Below are 15,799 nucleotides of genomic sequence, written 5' to 3'. Positions count from 1 at the left end.
AGTAATTCTGCCTCAGCCTCCTGAGTAGCTGGGATTACAGGCGCCCACCACCGTGCCTGGCTAATTTTTGTATTTTTAGTAGAGGCGGGGTTTCACCATCTTGGCCAGGCTGGTCTCAAACTCCTGACCTCATAATCCACCTGCCTCAGCCTCCCAAAGTGCTGGGATTACAGACGTGAGCCACCGCACCCAGCCTGTATTTTTTTTTAATTAAAGATGGGGTTTCACCATGTTGGCCAGGCTGGTTGCAAACTCCTGACATCAAGTGATCCGCCTACCTTGTCTTTCTGTGCACAGTGGGTGTGTATCTGTGACTAAGTTCTTTTTTTTTTTTTTTGAGACAGGATCTCACTTTGTTGCTCAGACTGGAGTACAGTAATGCAATCTTGGTTCACTGTGGCTTCAAACTCCCCAGGCTCAGGCGATCCTCCTGGCTCAGCCTCCTGAGTAAGCTGGGACTACAGGTGCATGCCACCACCACCAGCTATAATTTTTGTAGCTTTTGGTAGACACGGGGTTTTGCCATGTTTCCCAGGCTGGTCTTGAACTCCTGGGCTCAAGCGATCCTCCCACCTTGGCCTCTCAAAGTGCTGGGATTATAGGCGTGAGCCACTGTACCCGGCCTGGGACTCTGATCCGGCTGTAGGACTCCCTATCTCTCCATGTCTGTCGTCTCTCGCTGTTCTGGACTCGGTTTGTCTGTGCTGGTGACTTCCTGAGTGTGTAACTGTGTGTCTGTGTCTGTCTGTCTGTCCCTGTGCCTGTACTTTGTGCTGTTTGTCCCCATCCCTGGCCCCCCCACCATCCATTTTACAGGTGGCTCCCTCTGGTGGTCCACCAGTGACCGTCCAGGCCAAATGGACTAAGGGAAAGAAGAGTTACGAGATGGGTAGGAATTTTATTAATAGACAGACTGTGAATCTTGGCTGCTGCGGAGCGGGGAAGGAGAGACGAGGGCCCAGGCACGATGGGGGGAACCAGACTCAGTCCAGCCTGGTGGGAACAGAGCTGGGGGTCTGCCTTCCCAGGCTGACCACTTATTGCCCACCCATCCCCAACATAATTAGCAGGCAGGATGCCTGGGTTTCTCACAGGGGGTGGGGGCAGGGCCTCTGTCCGGGGACGTCACCCGTTAAACTTCCTCTCTCAGCCACACAGGAAGCTGAGCCGGCTTGGGGCCCAGCATACACAGGCCCCCAGGACCCCTGGGGAGAGAGCCCGCTGGGCTGGCCCTGCAGGGACCATGGAATCCAGAGCTGAGTAAGAGCCGCCCCATCCCTCATTCTCTTGTACAAGATTCCCAGGCCAGGCCTGAGCCGGGGCAGAGGGGAACTGGGGCTGGAGCAGGCCTGGGAGGTGCAGTGACCTGCCAGGGCAGGTGGCTGGAATCAGATACTCCGTGGACCTCTGCTATGACCTCCACTCTGGGACAGGCCACTCTCGGTTCCCTCCTCTCTCTCTCTCTCTCTCTCTCTCTCTCTCTATCCAGCTCCTGTGATTATGTCTATAGCTCTGTGAATGCATGTACCCCTCTAAGCTTTGTCCTTGGTATGTCTGAGTGATGGTTTCAGGGGGTCCACAGGGTGGGTGATCAGGGCAGAGGGGAGGCTGGGTGTTGGTATGAGTGGGTGATCGTGTGTGACTTGTGTCAGTGTGAGGGTGAAGTGCTGGGGTACCTCATGGCGGGAACTGTGTGCAAGTGGGCAGGACAGTATGTGTGCAGCTGATCTCCCTCTAGATCTCCCTGTCTCTCTCCTTGAGCCCAAGGCTGCATCTTCTGCTTGATATGGGGGCAGAGGAGGAAAGCAGAGATTTGCAGGGCTTACAGTAAGTACCTAGGTATCCTGCCCTCCTTTCTCTGATGAGACATGCGGGATCAGCCACCAGGGTTCTATGGGGTCTCACACACAGAGACACACAGACAGCCCACAAGGATCCCACGCAGTTACCCAGCGACACTCACAACTGTACAGGAAAATATAGACGTCATTCACTTGCTCGGGCACACACACTCACATCTATACAAGAAAATATACATGTCATGGCTAGATGCAGTGGCTCATGCCTGTAATCCCAGCACTTTGGGAGGCCAAGGCGGGCAGATCACCTGAGGTCAGGAGTTTGAGACCAGCCTGGCCAGTATGGTGAAACCCTATCTCTACTAAAAATACGAAAATTAGCTGGGCGTGGTGGCGGGCACCTGTAATCCCAGCTACAGGGAGGCTGAGGCAGGGGAGTCGCTTGAACCTGTGGGGCGGAGGTCGCTGTGAGCCGAGATTGTGCCACTGCACTCCAGCCTGGGTGACAAGAGCAAAACTCCATCTCAAAAAAATAGATAGATAGATGATAGATAGATAGATGATAGATAGATAGATAGATAGATAGATAGATAGATAGATAGATATAGATAGATGATAGATAGATAGATAGATAGATAGATAGATAGATAGATAGATAGACAGACAAATAGATGGATGGATAGATAGACAGAGAGAGAGAGAGAGAGAGAGATGTCATTCACTTAGCTTGGGACTGCACAGGCTGCCCTTTATATCTGTGCAGTCCCACGCCACAGAAGTAGGGGACAGTCTCATCTTTTCAGGCAGACAGCAGACAGGATCACACACACACTGCCTGCTCACACAAGCCATGCACTCAGCCACACACAATCATACACAGCCACACACACACACGGTCACACTTTCTCACTCCATCCTGTACTTGTGTGCACAATTAACACTGCTGCACACAGAGTCTCACACAACCACACACTCACAGCCACAAACCCCCAGAGTCATGCACATGCCGACGCACCTTGTGGCACACACGCACACAACCACACTTGTGCGCAAAGTGGCAGACACAACCACACATGCATAGAAGCAAGTCTCTGGACCCCTTCTGCATCCCACAGAGGGGGCTCCCCTGCCGTATTTGATTGGTTCTTCGAAGCGGCCTGCCCTGCCTCTCTGCAGGAGGGTGAGTTGGGAGCCTGGGAGTGAGGGAGTGGGAGGGGAGGGTGGGCCTGGGTCGCTGAACTTAGAGACCTGCTCTCTCCTACAGATCCCCCCATCCTGCGGCAGTTCCCTCCAGACTTCAGGGACCAGGTATCCAGGCTGGGTCCTTGCTCCCCCAGGGCGAGAGCCAGTCTCCCAGGGGGAGGGGACTCGGTTTCTTGGACCTGGAGCCCAGGGAGGTGGTGCCCGACCTCAGTGGCCAAGCAGTCTGCGCTTTTCTTCACCTCCAGGAAGCTATGCAGATGGTGCCTAAATTCTGCTTCCCTTTTGATGTGGAAAGGTACGGAAGGGCGGGGAGATCCAAGGACTCAGGGATTCGGATCTCTCAGGGGCCCCAAGGACTCAACACCTAGAGACTCAGACATCTGGAAACCCATACACTCGAGGACCCTGAGACTCAGACGTTCAGGGGCCCTGAGAACTAGGGACCTATATACATGAGCATCCGGGGACTCAGACACTCAGGGACCCAGAGATCCAGGGACTCAGGAACCCAGGGACCCAGGGACTCAAGAACCTACGAACCCAGGGACCCAGGGACTCAAGAACCTACGAACCCAGGGACCCAGGGACCCAGGGACTCAGGGACCCAGGGACTCAGGGATTCAGGGACGCAGAGATCCAGAAACCCTGAGATTCAGGGACTCAGGGACTCAGGAACCCAGGGACCTAGGGACTCAAGGACCCAGAGATCCAGGGACCCAGAGATCCAGGGACCCAGAGATTCAGGGACCCAGGGACCCAGGGACCCAGGGACTCAGAGATCCAGGGACCCAGGGATCCAGGGACCCAGAGATTCAGGGACCCGGAGATCCAGGGACCCAGAGATTCAGGGACCCAGAGACCCAGAGATTCAGGGCCTCGGAGATCCAGGGACCCAGGGACCCAGAGATTCAGGGACCCAGAGATCCAGGGACCCAGAGATCCAGGGACCCAGGGAACTCAGGGACTCAGGAACGCAGGGACCCAGAGACTCAGGGACCCAGGGACTCAGGGATTCAGGGACCCAGAGATCCAGAAACCCAGAGATCCAGGGACTCAGGGACTCAGGAACCCAGGGACCTAGGGACTCAAGGACCCAGGGACTCAGGGACCCAGGGACTCAGGGACCCAGAGATCCAGGGACACAGAGATTCAGGGACCCAGAGATTCAGGACCCAGGGATTCTGAGACCCAGGGATTCTGAGACCCAGGGATTCTGAGACCCAGGGCCCCAGACATTCAGGGATCCTGACAACTAGAGACCCATACACTCAGGGTCCCAGGAGCTTTGTTGGGGAGGGGGGACATCCTCAGACAGCTGGGATGTCCAGGTCTCTCTAACAGCCCTTCCCACTCCAGGGAGCCCCCCAGCCCCGCCGTGCAGCATTTCACCTTCGCCCTCACAGACCTTGCCGGCAACCGCAGATTTGGTTTCTGCCGCCTGCGGGCAGGTACCCAGAGCTGCCTCTGCATCCTCAGGTGCGGGATATGCGGGTTGGAGGGGGGGGCGGATGGGAAAGGCTGAGGCCTAGGAACACTTCGTGGAACCTGTCTCCTCTCTCCACAGCCACCTGCCTTGGTTCGAGGTGTTTTACAAGCTACTGAACACAGTGGGAGACCTACTAGCCCAGGACCAAGTGAGAACAGCCCCTCTCTCACTCCTGTGGGCGTCCCAGCCCCCACCCCCACCAACCTCCCAACCCCTCCCTCTCAGATCTCCCAGGCCTGGCAGGGCACACTGTGTCACACCTGTAGTCCCAGCATTTTGGGAGGCCGAGGTGGGAGGATTCCTTGAGCCCAGGAGTTTGAGACCAGCTGGGCAACATAGTGAGATCCCCGTCTCTACAAAATATTTTAAAAAATTGGCCAAGTGCAGTGGCTCACGCCTGTAATCCCAGCACTTTGGGAGGACAAGGCGAGCGGATCACCTGAGGTCAGGAGTTCGAGACCGGCCTGACCAACATGGTGAAGCCCCATCTCTACTAAAAATAAAAATAAAAATAAAAGTTAGCCGGGCGTCGTGGCACATGCCTGTAATCCCAGCTGCTCGGAGGCTGCGGCAGGAGAATCGCTTGAACCCGGGAGGCGGAAGTGGCAGTGAGCCGAGATCGCGCCATTGCTCTCCAGGTTGGGCAACAAGAGGGAAACTCCGTCTCAAAAAAAAAAAAAAAAAAAATCCAGGCATGGTGGCGCACACCTGTGGTCCCGGCTACTCAGGAGAGTAAGGTGGGAGGATCAACTGAGCCCAGGAGTTCGAACGAAGCTATAGTGAGCTATGATCGCAGTACTGCACTCCAGCCTGGGGGACAGAGCAAGACCCTGTCTCAAGAAAAAAAAAATTTTTTTTTTAGATGAAGTCTTCCTCTGTCGCCCAGGCTGTGCGGTGGTGCGATCCCGGCTCACTGCAACTTCCGCATTCCGGGTTCAGGCGATTCTTCCGCCTCAGTCTCCCAAGTAGCTGGAACTACAGGCGCGGCCCACCAGCCCAGCTAATTTTTTTTTTTTTGTACTTTTAACAGAGACGTGGTTTCACTATGTTGGCCAGGCTGGTCACGGACTCCTGGCCTCAGGTGATCCACACGCCTCGGCCTCCCAAAGGGTTGAGATTACAGACGTGAGCCATTGCGCCCGAACTACAAGGAAAAATTTAAATTAAAAAACTAAAAAAGCCGGGCGCGGTGGCTCACGCCTGTAATTGTAGCCCTTTGGGAGGCCGAAGCAGGAGGATCCCTTGAGCCCAGGAGTTCAAGACCAGCCTGGGCAACATAGGGAGACCTCTCTATTATTATTATTATCATTATTATCATTATTATTATCTTAATTTCTTTTAAAGAAAGAAAAAAAAAACTCCCAGGACTGACCTGAGCCCTTGGCTCCTCCCAGACCACTCAAGCGTAGTCATAGCCCTTGGAATCCCCAATCCCCACACCTGGCTCAGCCACCCCCACCCCTCCACGTCCTACCCAGGTCACCGAGGCAGAGGAACTTCTTCAAAATCTGTTTCAGCAGTCCCTGTCTGGGCCCCAGGCCTCAGTGGGGCTTGAGCTGGTGAGTAGCTCCCATTCCCTGGGCGCTGGACCTTAGGTGGATGGGAAGGCTGCGTCCCAGCCCTGATGACCACAGAGTCTTGCCTCTTCCCCAGGGCAGCGGAGTGACGGTCTCCAGCGGGCAGGGTATCCCACCCCCTACCCGGGGAAATAGCAAGCCGGTGAGCCGGGCTCGGGGACCCTGGAAGGTCGGGGGGTCCAGGTGAGGCCAGCCTCCTGACTGATTGATCCCCCTGCCAATACCCCCACCAGCTTTCCTGCTTCGTGGCCCCGGACTCCGGCCGCCTGCCATCCATCCCCGAGAACGTGAGTGGGGAGGGGTCTCTGGGGGTGAGAGCAGGTCCCGAAACCCGGACCGGGGATGCAAGATCCAGGGGCCCGTCCACGCCCAGCGCGACTCTCTGATCCTCAGAGGAACCTAACGGAGCTGGTGGTGGCCGTGACTGACGAGAACATCGTGGGGCTGTTCGCGGCGCTGCTGGCCGAGAGAAGAGTCCTGCTCACCGCCAGCAAACTCAGCACCGTGAGGCGGGGTCCGCTGGGCCGGGGTGGGAGCAGGGCCTGGCTCCGCCCTGGGGGGCGGGACAGCGGGGCTGATTCCTGGCTCTAACCCCACTGCGTGAGACCTGAGGGCGAAGTCCTGGCTCCGCCCCTTCGAAGGTCTCGGAGAGTTGAATTCTGGCCCCGCCCTCGTGGGAGGGGGCTGCGCTGCAGCTCCTCCTTTTTGGAAGTACTGTGCTCAGGCTCCACCCACTACGGGCCACAACAGGTCTGGCTCCACCCCCTCAGGACCCTCAGGGACACTGAGAACTAGGGACTTATACACATGGGAATCCAGGGACCCAGGGACTCAGGGACTCAGAGATCTGAGGTCCCAGGGACCCGAATACTCAGGGACCTAGGAACACAGGGACTCGGATAACAAGGGGCCCAAAAAACTAGAGACCCATACTCCCAGGGACCCTGAAACCCAGGGTCAAAGGCAGAGGTGGAGACTGGCTCCACCCCTAGGGGCGGGGCCAAATGATTGCATTCCAACTCCACCTCTTTGGGTGGGGTTACATCGTGGCTCCACCCCCTGGTGCGGGACAAGGGCGGGCTACGTTATAGCTCCACCTCTTTCGGGGTGGAGTCAGTGGAGGCTCAGTCCTTGCTCTACCTGCATGGGGGAAGACTCAGGGGTATTGCCTATTAACTGCGCCCCTTAGAGAGAGGGATCAGGACGGTATGAGTCCTGGCTTCACCCGCTTAAAGCACTGTAAGTGGCCAAATTCCTGGTCTCCACATGATTTCTAAAGGGATTCGAGTTGTCACTCATTATCCAGCAGTGAATGGGGAGGGGGAACAGGAGACTGGGGACGTGGGAAATGCAGCTGGAAGAGACCCTCGCGCTAGAGGGTCCAGGCCCTGACTCCACGCCCCGACATCGCTCCCCAGCTGACCTCGTGCGTCCACGCGTCCTGCGCGCTCCTGTACCCCATGCGCTGGGAGCACGTGCTGATCCCCACGCTGCCCCCACACCTGCTGGACTACTGCTGGTGAGCGAGGGCAGCTGGGAGGGGCAGGGCCTGGGGGCAGGCCCTGGGGGCGATGCCTGCATGACCCCGTCCCCTCGGTCCGCAGCGCGCCCATGCCCTACCTCATTGGAGTGCACGCCAGTCTTGTCGAGGTGAGCGCGGATCTACTCAGACGGCGGGGATGTGAGGGTTCCCCCTCCCTCTACACCCCCAGATGCCCTCCTCTGCCAAGGACTCTCGGGCTCTGAGCGGCCGGCCCTGCTTTTCCGCAGAGAGTACGAGAAAAAGCCCTGGAGGACGTCGTGGTGCTGAACGTGGACGCCAATACCTTGGAGACGACCTTTAACGATGTGCAGGCGCTGCCTCCAGATGTGGTCAGTGTCGCCCCTCCCACCTTCCTGCCCTGGGAGGCGAGGGCCCCACACCTGCCCACTCAGGGCCACTCCCCTGTGCTTCAGGTGTCCCTGCTGAGGCTCCGGCTCAGGAAGGTCGCCCTGGCCCCCGGGGAAGGGGTGTCCCGTCTCTTCCTCAAAGCCCAGGCCCTGCTCTTCGGGGGCTACCGCGACGCACTCGTCTGCAGCCCGGTGAGCAGTGGGGACGTTGCGGGAGAGGTTTCGTGGGTTCCTGAATGAATCGCAATATAATGATAGGCACAGTAGATGGCCGGACGCAGTGGCTCACGCCTGTAATCCCAACAGTTTGGGAGGCCGAGATGGGAGAATTGCTTGAGCCCAGAAGTTCAAGACCAGCCTGGGCAACACAGTGAGATCCCCGCCCACATTTGTTGTTGTTGTTGTTTGTTTGTTTGTTTGTTTTTGAGACGGAGTTTCACTCTGTTGCCCAGGCTGGAGGGCCTCCCAGGTTCAAGCGATTCTCCTGCCTCAGACTCCCGAGTAGCTGGGACTACAGGTGCGCACCACCATGCCCAGCTAATTTTTGTAGTTTTAGTAAAAACGGGGTTTCTCCATGTTGGCCAGGCTGGTCTCGAACTCCTGACCTCAGGTGATCTGCCCGCATGAGGCTCCCAAAGTTCTGGGATTACAGGTGTGAGCCACCATGCCCGGCCACCATCTCTATTTTTTTTTAATTAAAAAATAATAATGATAGGTAGCATTAATGGAGTGCTTACTTTGTGCCTCTGTTTGCCCCTCCGTAAAATGGGACCCCGATAGTGCCACCCAGAAGGATATTAGAATCAGTGAATCAGCATCTTCCCAGCACTTTGAATCGTACCTGACATACAGCAAGCACTCAATAAATGCTATCTCCTACTACTGCTATTATCTCATTTAATGCTCATAACACTTTGAGATGGATACTGTGGTAGTCCCATTTTCCATATGAGGAAACCAAGGCTTTGGAGAAGTCTCACAGTGTGTGAATGTTGAAGCCAGGGCCTTGATCTCTGAAGCCCCCTCCCCTGTTTTTCACAACCAATCTGTAAAATTGTTGGGGGGTTCCAGTATCACTTGAGCATCTGACGTTTTTGTCATCTCTGCATCCTGAATCTGCACTCAGACCACCCACTTCCTCTGTCTCCACCCTGGTCTGGACCCTCTCATTGTTTGCCTAAAATTAATGCCCGCAAGCAGGCTTCTTCTTTTTTTTTTTTTCTTGAGACAGAGTCTCACTCTCTTGCCCAGGCTGGAGTGCAGTGGCACAATCTCGGCTCACTGCAACCTCCACCTCCCGGGTTCAAGCAATTCTCCTGCCTCAGCCTCCCGAATAGCTGGGATTACAGGCATGCGCCACCACACTGGCTAATTTTTTGTATTTTTAGTACAGATGGGGTTTCACCATGTTAGCCAGGCTGGTCTCAAACTCCAGACCTCAGGTGACCCATCCACCTCCTCCTCTCAGAGTGCTGGAATTAAAGGTGTGATCCACCGTGCCCGGCCTCCTGCAAGCAGCCTTCTGCTTTATCTCCCAGAGTCTGTCCTCTCTGCAGTGGCCAGAGGTCACCTGTGAACACCTGAGTCAGATCATTTCCCCCCTACCCCGCCCACACCCCTCCGGGGCTTCCACCTTACTCGAGATAAACGCTTAAATCGGCCGGGTCGGTGACTCACACTTGTAATCCCTGCACTTTGAGAGTGAGTGGATTGCTTGAGCCCAGTAGTTTGGACCAGCCTGGGAAACATAGTGAGACCATGTCTCTACAAAAACTACAAAAATTAGCCGGCGTAGTGGAGTGCACCTGTGGTCCCAGCTACTCGAGAGGCTAAGGTGAGAGGATCGCTTGAGCTCAGGAGGCAGAGGTTGCAGTGAACCAAGATCACACCACTGCACTCCAGCAGGGTGAGAGAGTGAGACCCTGACTCAAAAAAAGAAATGAAAAAAAAACAAAAACAAAACAGGGCTGGGCGCGGTGGCTCACACCTGTAATTCCAGCACTTTGGGAGGCCAAGGCGGGTGGATCACGAGGTCAAGCGAACGAGACCAACCTGGCCAACATGGTGAAACCCCGTCTCTACTAAAAATACAAAAATTAGCTGGGCATGGTGGCACGTGCCTGTAGTCCCAGCTACTCAAGAGGCTGAGGCAGGAGAATCACTTGAACCCTGGAGGCAGAGGTTGCTGTGAGCTGAGATCACGTCACTGCATTCCAGCCTGGCGACAGAGCGAGACTCCATCTCAAAAAACAAAACAAACAAACAAACAAACAAAAAACAGCTTAAGTCCTCCCTGCCATCCATGAGGCCCCACACAGGGTCAGACACACAGCAAGTGCCTAATCAGTGTTTGCTACATAAATATATAGTAGAATGAGGGAGGGCCAGGAGCACCCCAGGGAGCTCAGAACTCCAACACTTCTTCCAGGGCCAGCCAGTGACCTTCAGTGAAGAAGCCTTCTTGGCCCAGAGGCCTGGGGCACCTCTGCAGGCCTTCCACCGGCGGGCTGTGCACCTGCAGCTGTTTAAACAGGTATGCCATAGCCCTGAGGGTCCAGCTGGGACTGGAGGTGGACTGCTGAGTCCCCGAGGGCTTGTCTGAACTGGCAGGGTTGAGGGCAGACTCCTGGGTCCCTGAGGGTATAGCTGTAGACAGTCCAGCAGGATCCCCTACTCCGGGGTTCCCAAGTGGGGAAGGACGGAACTCCTGGATTCCTAAAGATGGGAGCCCCCGGCCGGGCACGGTGGCTCATGCCTGTAATCCCAGCACTTTGGGAGGCCGAGGCAGGCGGATCACGAGGTCAGGAGTTGGAGACTAGCCCTACCAATATGGTGAAACCCCATCTCTACTAAAAATACAAAAATTAGCTGGGCATGGTGGCGTGTGCCTGTAATCCCAGCTACTCAGGAGGCTGAGGCAGGAGAATTGTTTGAACCTGGGAGGCAGACGTTGCAGTGAGCTGAGATCACATCACTGCACTCCAGCCTGGATGATAGAGCAAGACTCTGTCTCAAACAAAACAAAACAAAACAAAAACTTGGGAGCCCCAACTCCTGGGTTCCTGGGGGACAAGACCTACTCCTAGGTCCCTGAGGGAAATCAGGGTGGGACCAAATTCACAGGTCCCTAAGCAGGTGTCTTTCTGGGACTGGGGTGGCGGTCCAAGCTGGACTCCAGCGGGGACGGGTCCTGACTGTGAAATCCCAGGATTTCCTGAGTCCTAGGGATATGGGGGGAGGGGTAGCACATAGAGCTGGACTTCTAGGCCCCTGGGAGAAGGTAGCTTGGACCACAAGATCCCTAAAGATAGGGTCCACCTACTCTTGGTTCACTGAGAGCGGGTGGGTAGTTCTAGAGGGGGCAGAAATCAATTTCTGGGTCCCTGAAAGGGGCAGGGCTTGGTCCCTGGGGACAGGTCCTGACTTGGGGAGGGAGGAGAAGGTAGGATCTCTGGCTCCTAAAGTGGGTTCCGGGCCGGGCACAGTGGCTCACGCCTGTAATCCCAGCATTTTGGGAGCCCAAGGCAGATGGATCACCTGAGGTCAGGAGTTCGAAACCAGCCTGGCCAACATGGGGAAACCCTGTCTTTAAAAACAATATAAAAGTTAGCTGGGGCCGGGCGCGGTGGCTCACGCTTGTAATCCCAGCACTTTGGGAGGCCGAGGCGGGCGGATCACAATGTCAGGAGATCGAGACCACGGTGAAACCTCATTTCTACTAAAAATACAAAAAATTAGCCGGACGTGGTGGCGGGAGCCTGTAGTCCCAGCTACTCGGAGAGGCTGAGGCAGGAGAATGGCGTGAACCTGGGAGGCAGAGCTTGTAGTGAGCCGAGATTGCGCCACTGCACTCCAGCCTGGGCGACAGAGCGAGACTCCGTCTCAAAAAAAAAAAAAAAAAAAAAGTTAGCTGGGCATGGTGGTGCATGCCTGTAATCCCAGCTACTTGGGAGGCTGAGGCAGGAGAATCACTTAAACCTGGGAGGCGGAGGTTGCAGTGAGCCCGGATCATGCCACTGCACTCCAGCCTGGGCAACAGAGCGAGACTCCATCTCAAAAAATAAAAATAAAAAATAAAGTGGGCTCCAGTTTCCCAGGTGCTTGGGGGTGGGCAGGTTGGAGGCCAGAGATGGCTTCTACATCTTGACAGCAGGCAGGCTGCGAAGTGCTGGCATTCAGATGTGTCTCCTGCTGCTTCTGATTTACTGTCCCCCACCCTAGTTCATCGAAGCCCGACTGGAGAAGCTCAACAAGGGGGAGGGCTTCTCAGATCAATTCGAGCAGGAGATCACTGGCTGCGGGGCCTCCTCAGGTGAGCCCTGAGTCCAGCCCCTGGGTCCCCCCCACCCGCTACCAGCACCCCCAGCCTCAGCCAGCCTTCGGTGACCACCACGCTCTCTCCTTACCCCAGGGGCCCTTCGATCCTATCAGCTCTGGGCCGACAATCTAAAGGTAAGACCACCAGAACAATAGGCTGCGGGCGTTGGCTTAGGCCTGTAATCCCAACACATTAGGAGGTGGAGACAGAAGGATTGCTGAGACCAAAAGTTTGAGACCAGCCAGGGCAACATGACGAAACCCCATCTCTACTGAAAAAATAAAAATAAAAAATTCGCTAGGTGTAGCTGTAGTCCCAGCTACTCGAGAGGCTGAGGTGGAATGATGGCTTGAGCCCCAGGAGGTGGAGGTTGTAGTGAGCCGAGATCGCACCACTGCACTCCAGCCTGGGTGACAGAGCAAGACCCTGTCTTAAAAACCACTTTGTTGCCTGGGCGACAGAGCAAGACCCTGTCTCAAAAACCACTTTGTTGCCTGGGCACGGTGGCTTGTGCCTGTAATCCCAGCACTTTGGGAGGCTGAGGCAGGTGAATTGCTTGAGGTCAGGAGTTTGAGGCCGAGGCGGGCGGATCACAAGGTCAGGAGATCGAGACCATCCTGGCCAACGTGGTGAAACTCTGTCTCTACTAAAAATACAAAAATTAGCCGGGCATGGTGGCGGGTGCCTGTAGTCTCAGCTACTTGGGAAGCTGAGGCAGGAGAATCGCTTGAACCAGGGAGGTGGAGGTTGCAGTGAGCCGAGATGGCACCACTGCACTCCAGCCTGGGTGACAAAGCGAGACTCCATCTCAGCAAAAAAACAAACAAAAACAAAAAACAAAAAACAACTCTTCTTTGAGACTCCATCTCAAAAAAAACAAAAACAAAACACTTAAGTGTGTCTCATTGGATTAATTTAATTCCACAAGTCACCAGGTAGGGTCATGACTACGATCACGTTCATTTATAGAGGTGAAAAAATGGAGATTCAGAGAGGGAAAGGGGTTTGATTGGCATCACACAACCTGGGATGGGGAGGTGGGATCCGGCCCTAGCCTCTCCCCCTTGGTGTCTCCTCTCCTGCAGAAAGGTGGTGGTGCTCTCCTGCACTCAGTCAAGGCCAAGACCCAACCAGCCGTCAAGAATATGTACCGCTCGGTGAGGCTGAGCTGGACAGGCCACTCTTGCTGGGGTGAAGAGGGGGAGGGGACAGAGGACATTTTGACCTCCCAAGAATGGAGTATTTTGACCCTGGCAGACACTTTCAACACAAATGATTTAATCAGAACTGAACCAGCAGTTAAACCATTAACAACTCTTCCCCCTTTTATTTTTTATTATACTCATTTTTGTTGGAATCCTACCCCCCACCCCCCACCCCTTTAAAATCGACAGCCAAGATTAGCTGACAAACATTCTTTGTCCTAGGATGCTACAATTCCAGGTTCTGCCTTTTTTCTCCCAAGTTCAGAAGTTTCCTGGGGTCAATTTTTGCAGCTCAGAATTGTCCGTGCGATTTTGTTCTTTACCGCTTTGAAACAGGAACAGCTTGCCCTGTTGCTTTGCCACTCCCCATTTTCTTTGGGGATGACTTCCTCCAGGAATACTCGTTTTACATTAGTGAAAGGGGTGAAAGTTTGCATTGACTTCTTAGGTGGTGTATGGGGGGTGGTGAACATATTTGAGACATGCAGATGGCAAAATAAAGCTATCTTAGGGGACAGAAGGCTGGGCTCTCAAATGCCCAGGATCCCACCACCCTTGGGTAATTCTCTCTCCACTCCTTTATAGGCCAAGAGTGGCTTGAAGGGGGTGCAGAGCCTTCTAATGTATAAGGTAAGATCAACCGGCCGGGTGCAGTAGCTCACCCCTGTAATCCCAGCACTTTGGGAGGCCGAGGCAGGAGGATCGCTTGAGCCCAGGAGTTTGAGAACAGCTTGGGCAATATAGTGGGACCTTGTCTCTACAAAAAAATATTTAAAAATTAGCTGAATATGGATTGCTTGAGTCCAGAAGGCGGAGGTTGCGCTAAGCTGAGATAGCGCCACTGCACACCAGCCTGGGTGACAGAGAGAGACCCTGTCTCAAAAAAAAGACTGTGGCTGGGCACAGTGGCTCACGCCTGTAACCCCAGCACTTTGGGAGGCCGAGGAGGGCGGATCACTTGAGGTCAGGAGTTTGAGACCAGCCTGGCCAACATGGGGATACCCCGTCTCTACTAAAAAAAATACAAAAATTAGCCGGGTGTGGTGGTGGGCCCCTGTAATCCTAGCTACTCGGGAGGCTGAGGCACGAGTATTGCTGGAACCCAGGAGGTGGAGGGCACTGAGCTGGGATCATGCCACTGCACTCCAGCCTGGGTAATAGAGGGAGACTGTCTCAAAAAAATAAAAATAAGGAAAGAAAGAAGAAGAAGAAGACTGGCTAGGAGCGGGTAACTCACGCCTGTAATCCCACCACTTTGGGAGGCCGAGGCAGGTGGATCACTTGAGGTCAGGAGTTCTAGACCAGCCTGACCAACATGGTGAAACCCCATCTCTACTAAAAATACAGAATTAGCTGGGCATGGTGGCACATGCCTGTAATCCCAGCTACTCGGGAAGCTGAGGCACAAGAATCGCTTGAACCTGGGAGGCAGAAGTTGCAGTGAGCCAAGATGGCACCACTGCACGCCAGGCTGGGCAACATGAGTGAAGCTTCATTTAAAAAAAAAAAAAAAAAAAAAAAAGACTAACTAAACACCAATGATAGGGGGTGGTGGGAGACTCTGTGGCAGAGATTCCCAGTTCATGCATTCTTTTCCTAGGATGGGGACTCTGTCCTGCAGAGGGGGGGCTCTCTGAGGGCCCCAGCCCTCACCAGCCGCTCAGACCGCCTGCAGCAACGCCTCCCAATCACTCAGCACTTTGGACAGGTGAGAGCGCCCCTCCCGCCATGCACACACCTGGAATTATCACTGAATCCTCCACCCATCCCAGTCCCCATCCAGACATCTCACCTCCTTCTTCAACTCCCCTGATATGTGGCACCCACTTCACACTCACCCTTCTCCAGCAAGCCTCAGTCCCCCGATTCTGCAGCCTCCTGAGGTCCTATCGCCCCCATCCTTTGCAGAACCGGCCCCTTCGCCCCAGCAGGAGACACCAGCTGGAAGAGGGACCTTCCGAGCCCCCAGGGGCGGGGTAAGGCAAAAAGGGAACAGCAGTGTTGAAAGTGGGAGGCCAGGACTGATGGGGAGGAGGGTCCCCAAACTCCAGAGCAGCCTGACCAGGGCTGGGGTTCTTGGGCAAATATCTGAGCCTGCCCATCCTCACCCAGGACACCCCCGCTGAGCCCTGAGGATGAGGGGTGCCCGTGGGCAGAAGAAGCTCTGGACAGCAGCTTCTTGGGGTCTGGAGAAGAACTGGATTTGTTGAGCGAGATTCTGGACAGTCTTCGCGTGGGAGCCAAGAGCGCAGGCAGCCTGAGACCGAGCCAGAGTTTAGACTGCTGTCACAGAGGAGACCTGGACAGCTGCTTCAGCCTGG

At 55.1% G+C, this 15,799-nt stretch overlaps 1 protein-coding gene across 8 annotated transcripts in view; it reads left to right on the top strand.

Moving 5' to 3' along the window:
- The first annotated feature begins 455 nt into the window (after window positions 1–455).
- Window positions 456–15,799, top strand: part of DENND1C (DENN domain containing 1C) — a 16,369-nt gene continuing 1,025 nt past the window's right edge. The window contains exons 1-23 of one of the 8 annotated variants that reach the window (XM_055235631.2): window positions 456–889; window positions 1,151–1,260; window positions 2,915–2,979; window positions 3,064–3,107; window positions 3,248–3,297; window positions 4,359–4,478; window positions 4,567–4,636; window positions 5,967–6,047; window positions 6,142–6,207; window positions 6,299–6,352; window positions 6,459–6,569; window positions 7,484–7,584; window positions 7,670–7,715; window positions 7,836–7,937; window positions 8,022–8,147; window positions 10,384–10,488; window positions 12,177–12,267; window positions 12,367–12,407; window positions 13,359–13,430; window positions 14,064–14,108; window positions 15,079–15,186; window positions 15,387–15,454; window positions 15,591–15,798. In XM_055235631.2, coding sequence (XP_055091606.1) covers window positions 1,244–1,260; window positions 2,915–2,979; window positions 3,064–3,107; window positions 3,248–3,297; window positions 4,359–4,478; window positions 4,567–4,636; window positions 5,967–6,047; window positions 6,142–6,207; window positions 6,299–6,352; window positions 6,459–6,569; window positions 7,484–7,584; window positions 7,670–7,715; window positions 7,836–7,937; window positions 8,022–8,147; window positions 10,384–10,488; window positions 12,177–12,267; window positions 12,367–12,407; window positions 13,359–13,430; window positions 14,064–14,108; window positions 15,079–15,186; window positions 15,387–15,454; window positions 15,591–15,798 — 1,791 coding nt within the window. In that variant the 5' untranslated portion in view covers window positions 456–889; window positions 1,151–1,243. Of the gene's footprint in view, window positions 890–992; window positions 1,261–2,914; window positions 2,980–3,063; window positions 3,108–3,247; window positions 3,298–4,358; window positions 4,479–4,566; window positions 4,637–5,966; window positions 6,048–6,141; window positions 6,208–6,298; window positions 6,353–6,458; window positions 6,570–7,483; window positions 7,585–7,669; window positions 7,716–7,835; window positions 7,938–8,021; window positions 8,148–10,383; window positions 10,489–12,176; window positions 12,268–12,366; window positions 12,408–13,358; window positions 13,431–14,063; window positions 14,109–15,078; window positions 15,187–15,386; window positions 15,455–15,590; window position 15,799 lie in introns of those variants that run through there. The other 7 variants (XM_055235630.2, XM_063615794.1, XM_063615792.1 and 4 more) reach the window with 7 other exon arrangements.

Source organism: Symphalangus syndactylus, chromosome 13, assembly GCF_028878055.3.
Source record: "Symphalangus syndactylus isolate Jambi chromosome 13, NHGRI_mSymSyn1-v2.1_pri, whole genome shotgun sequence".
Lineage (NCBI taxonomy): Eukaryota > Metazoa > Chordata > Mammalia > Primates > Hylobatidae > Symphalangus > Symphalangus syndactylus.
The sequence above is the reverse complement of the archived record's forward strand: the minus strand, read 5'-3'. Positions and strand labels throughout refer to the sequence as shown.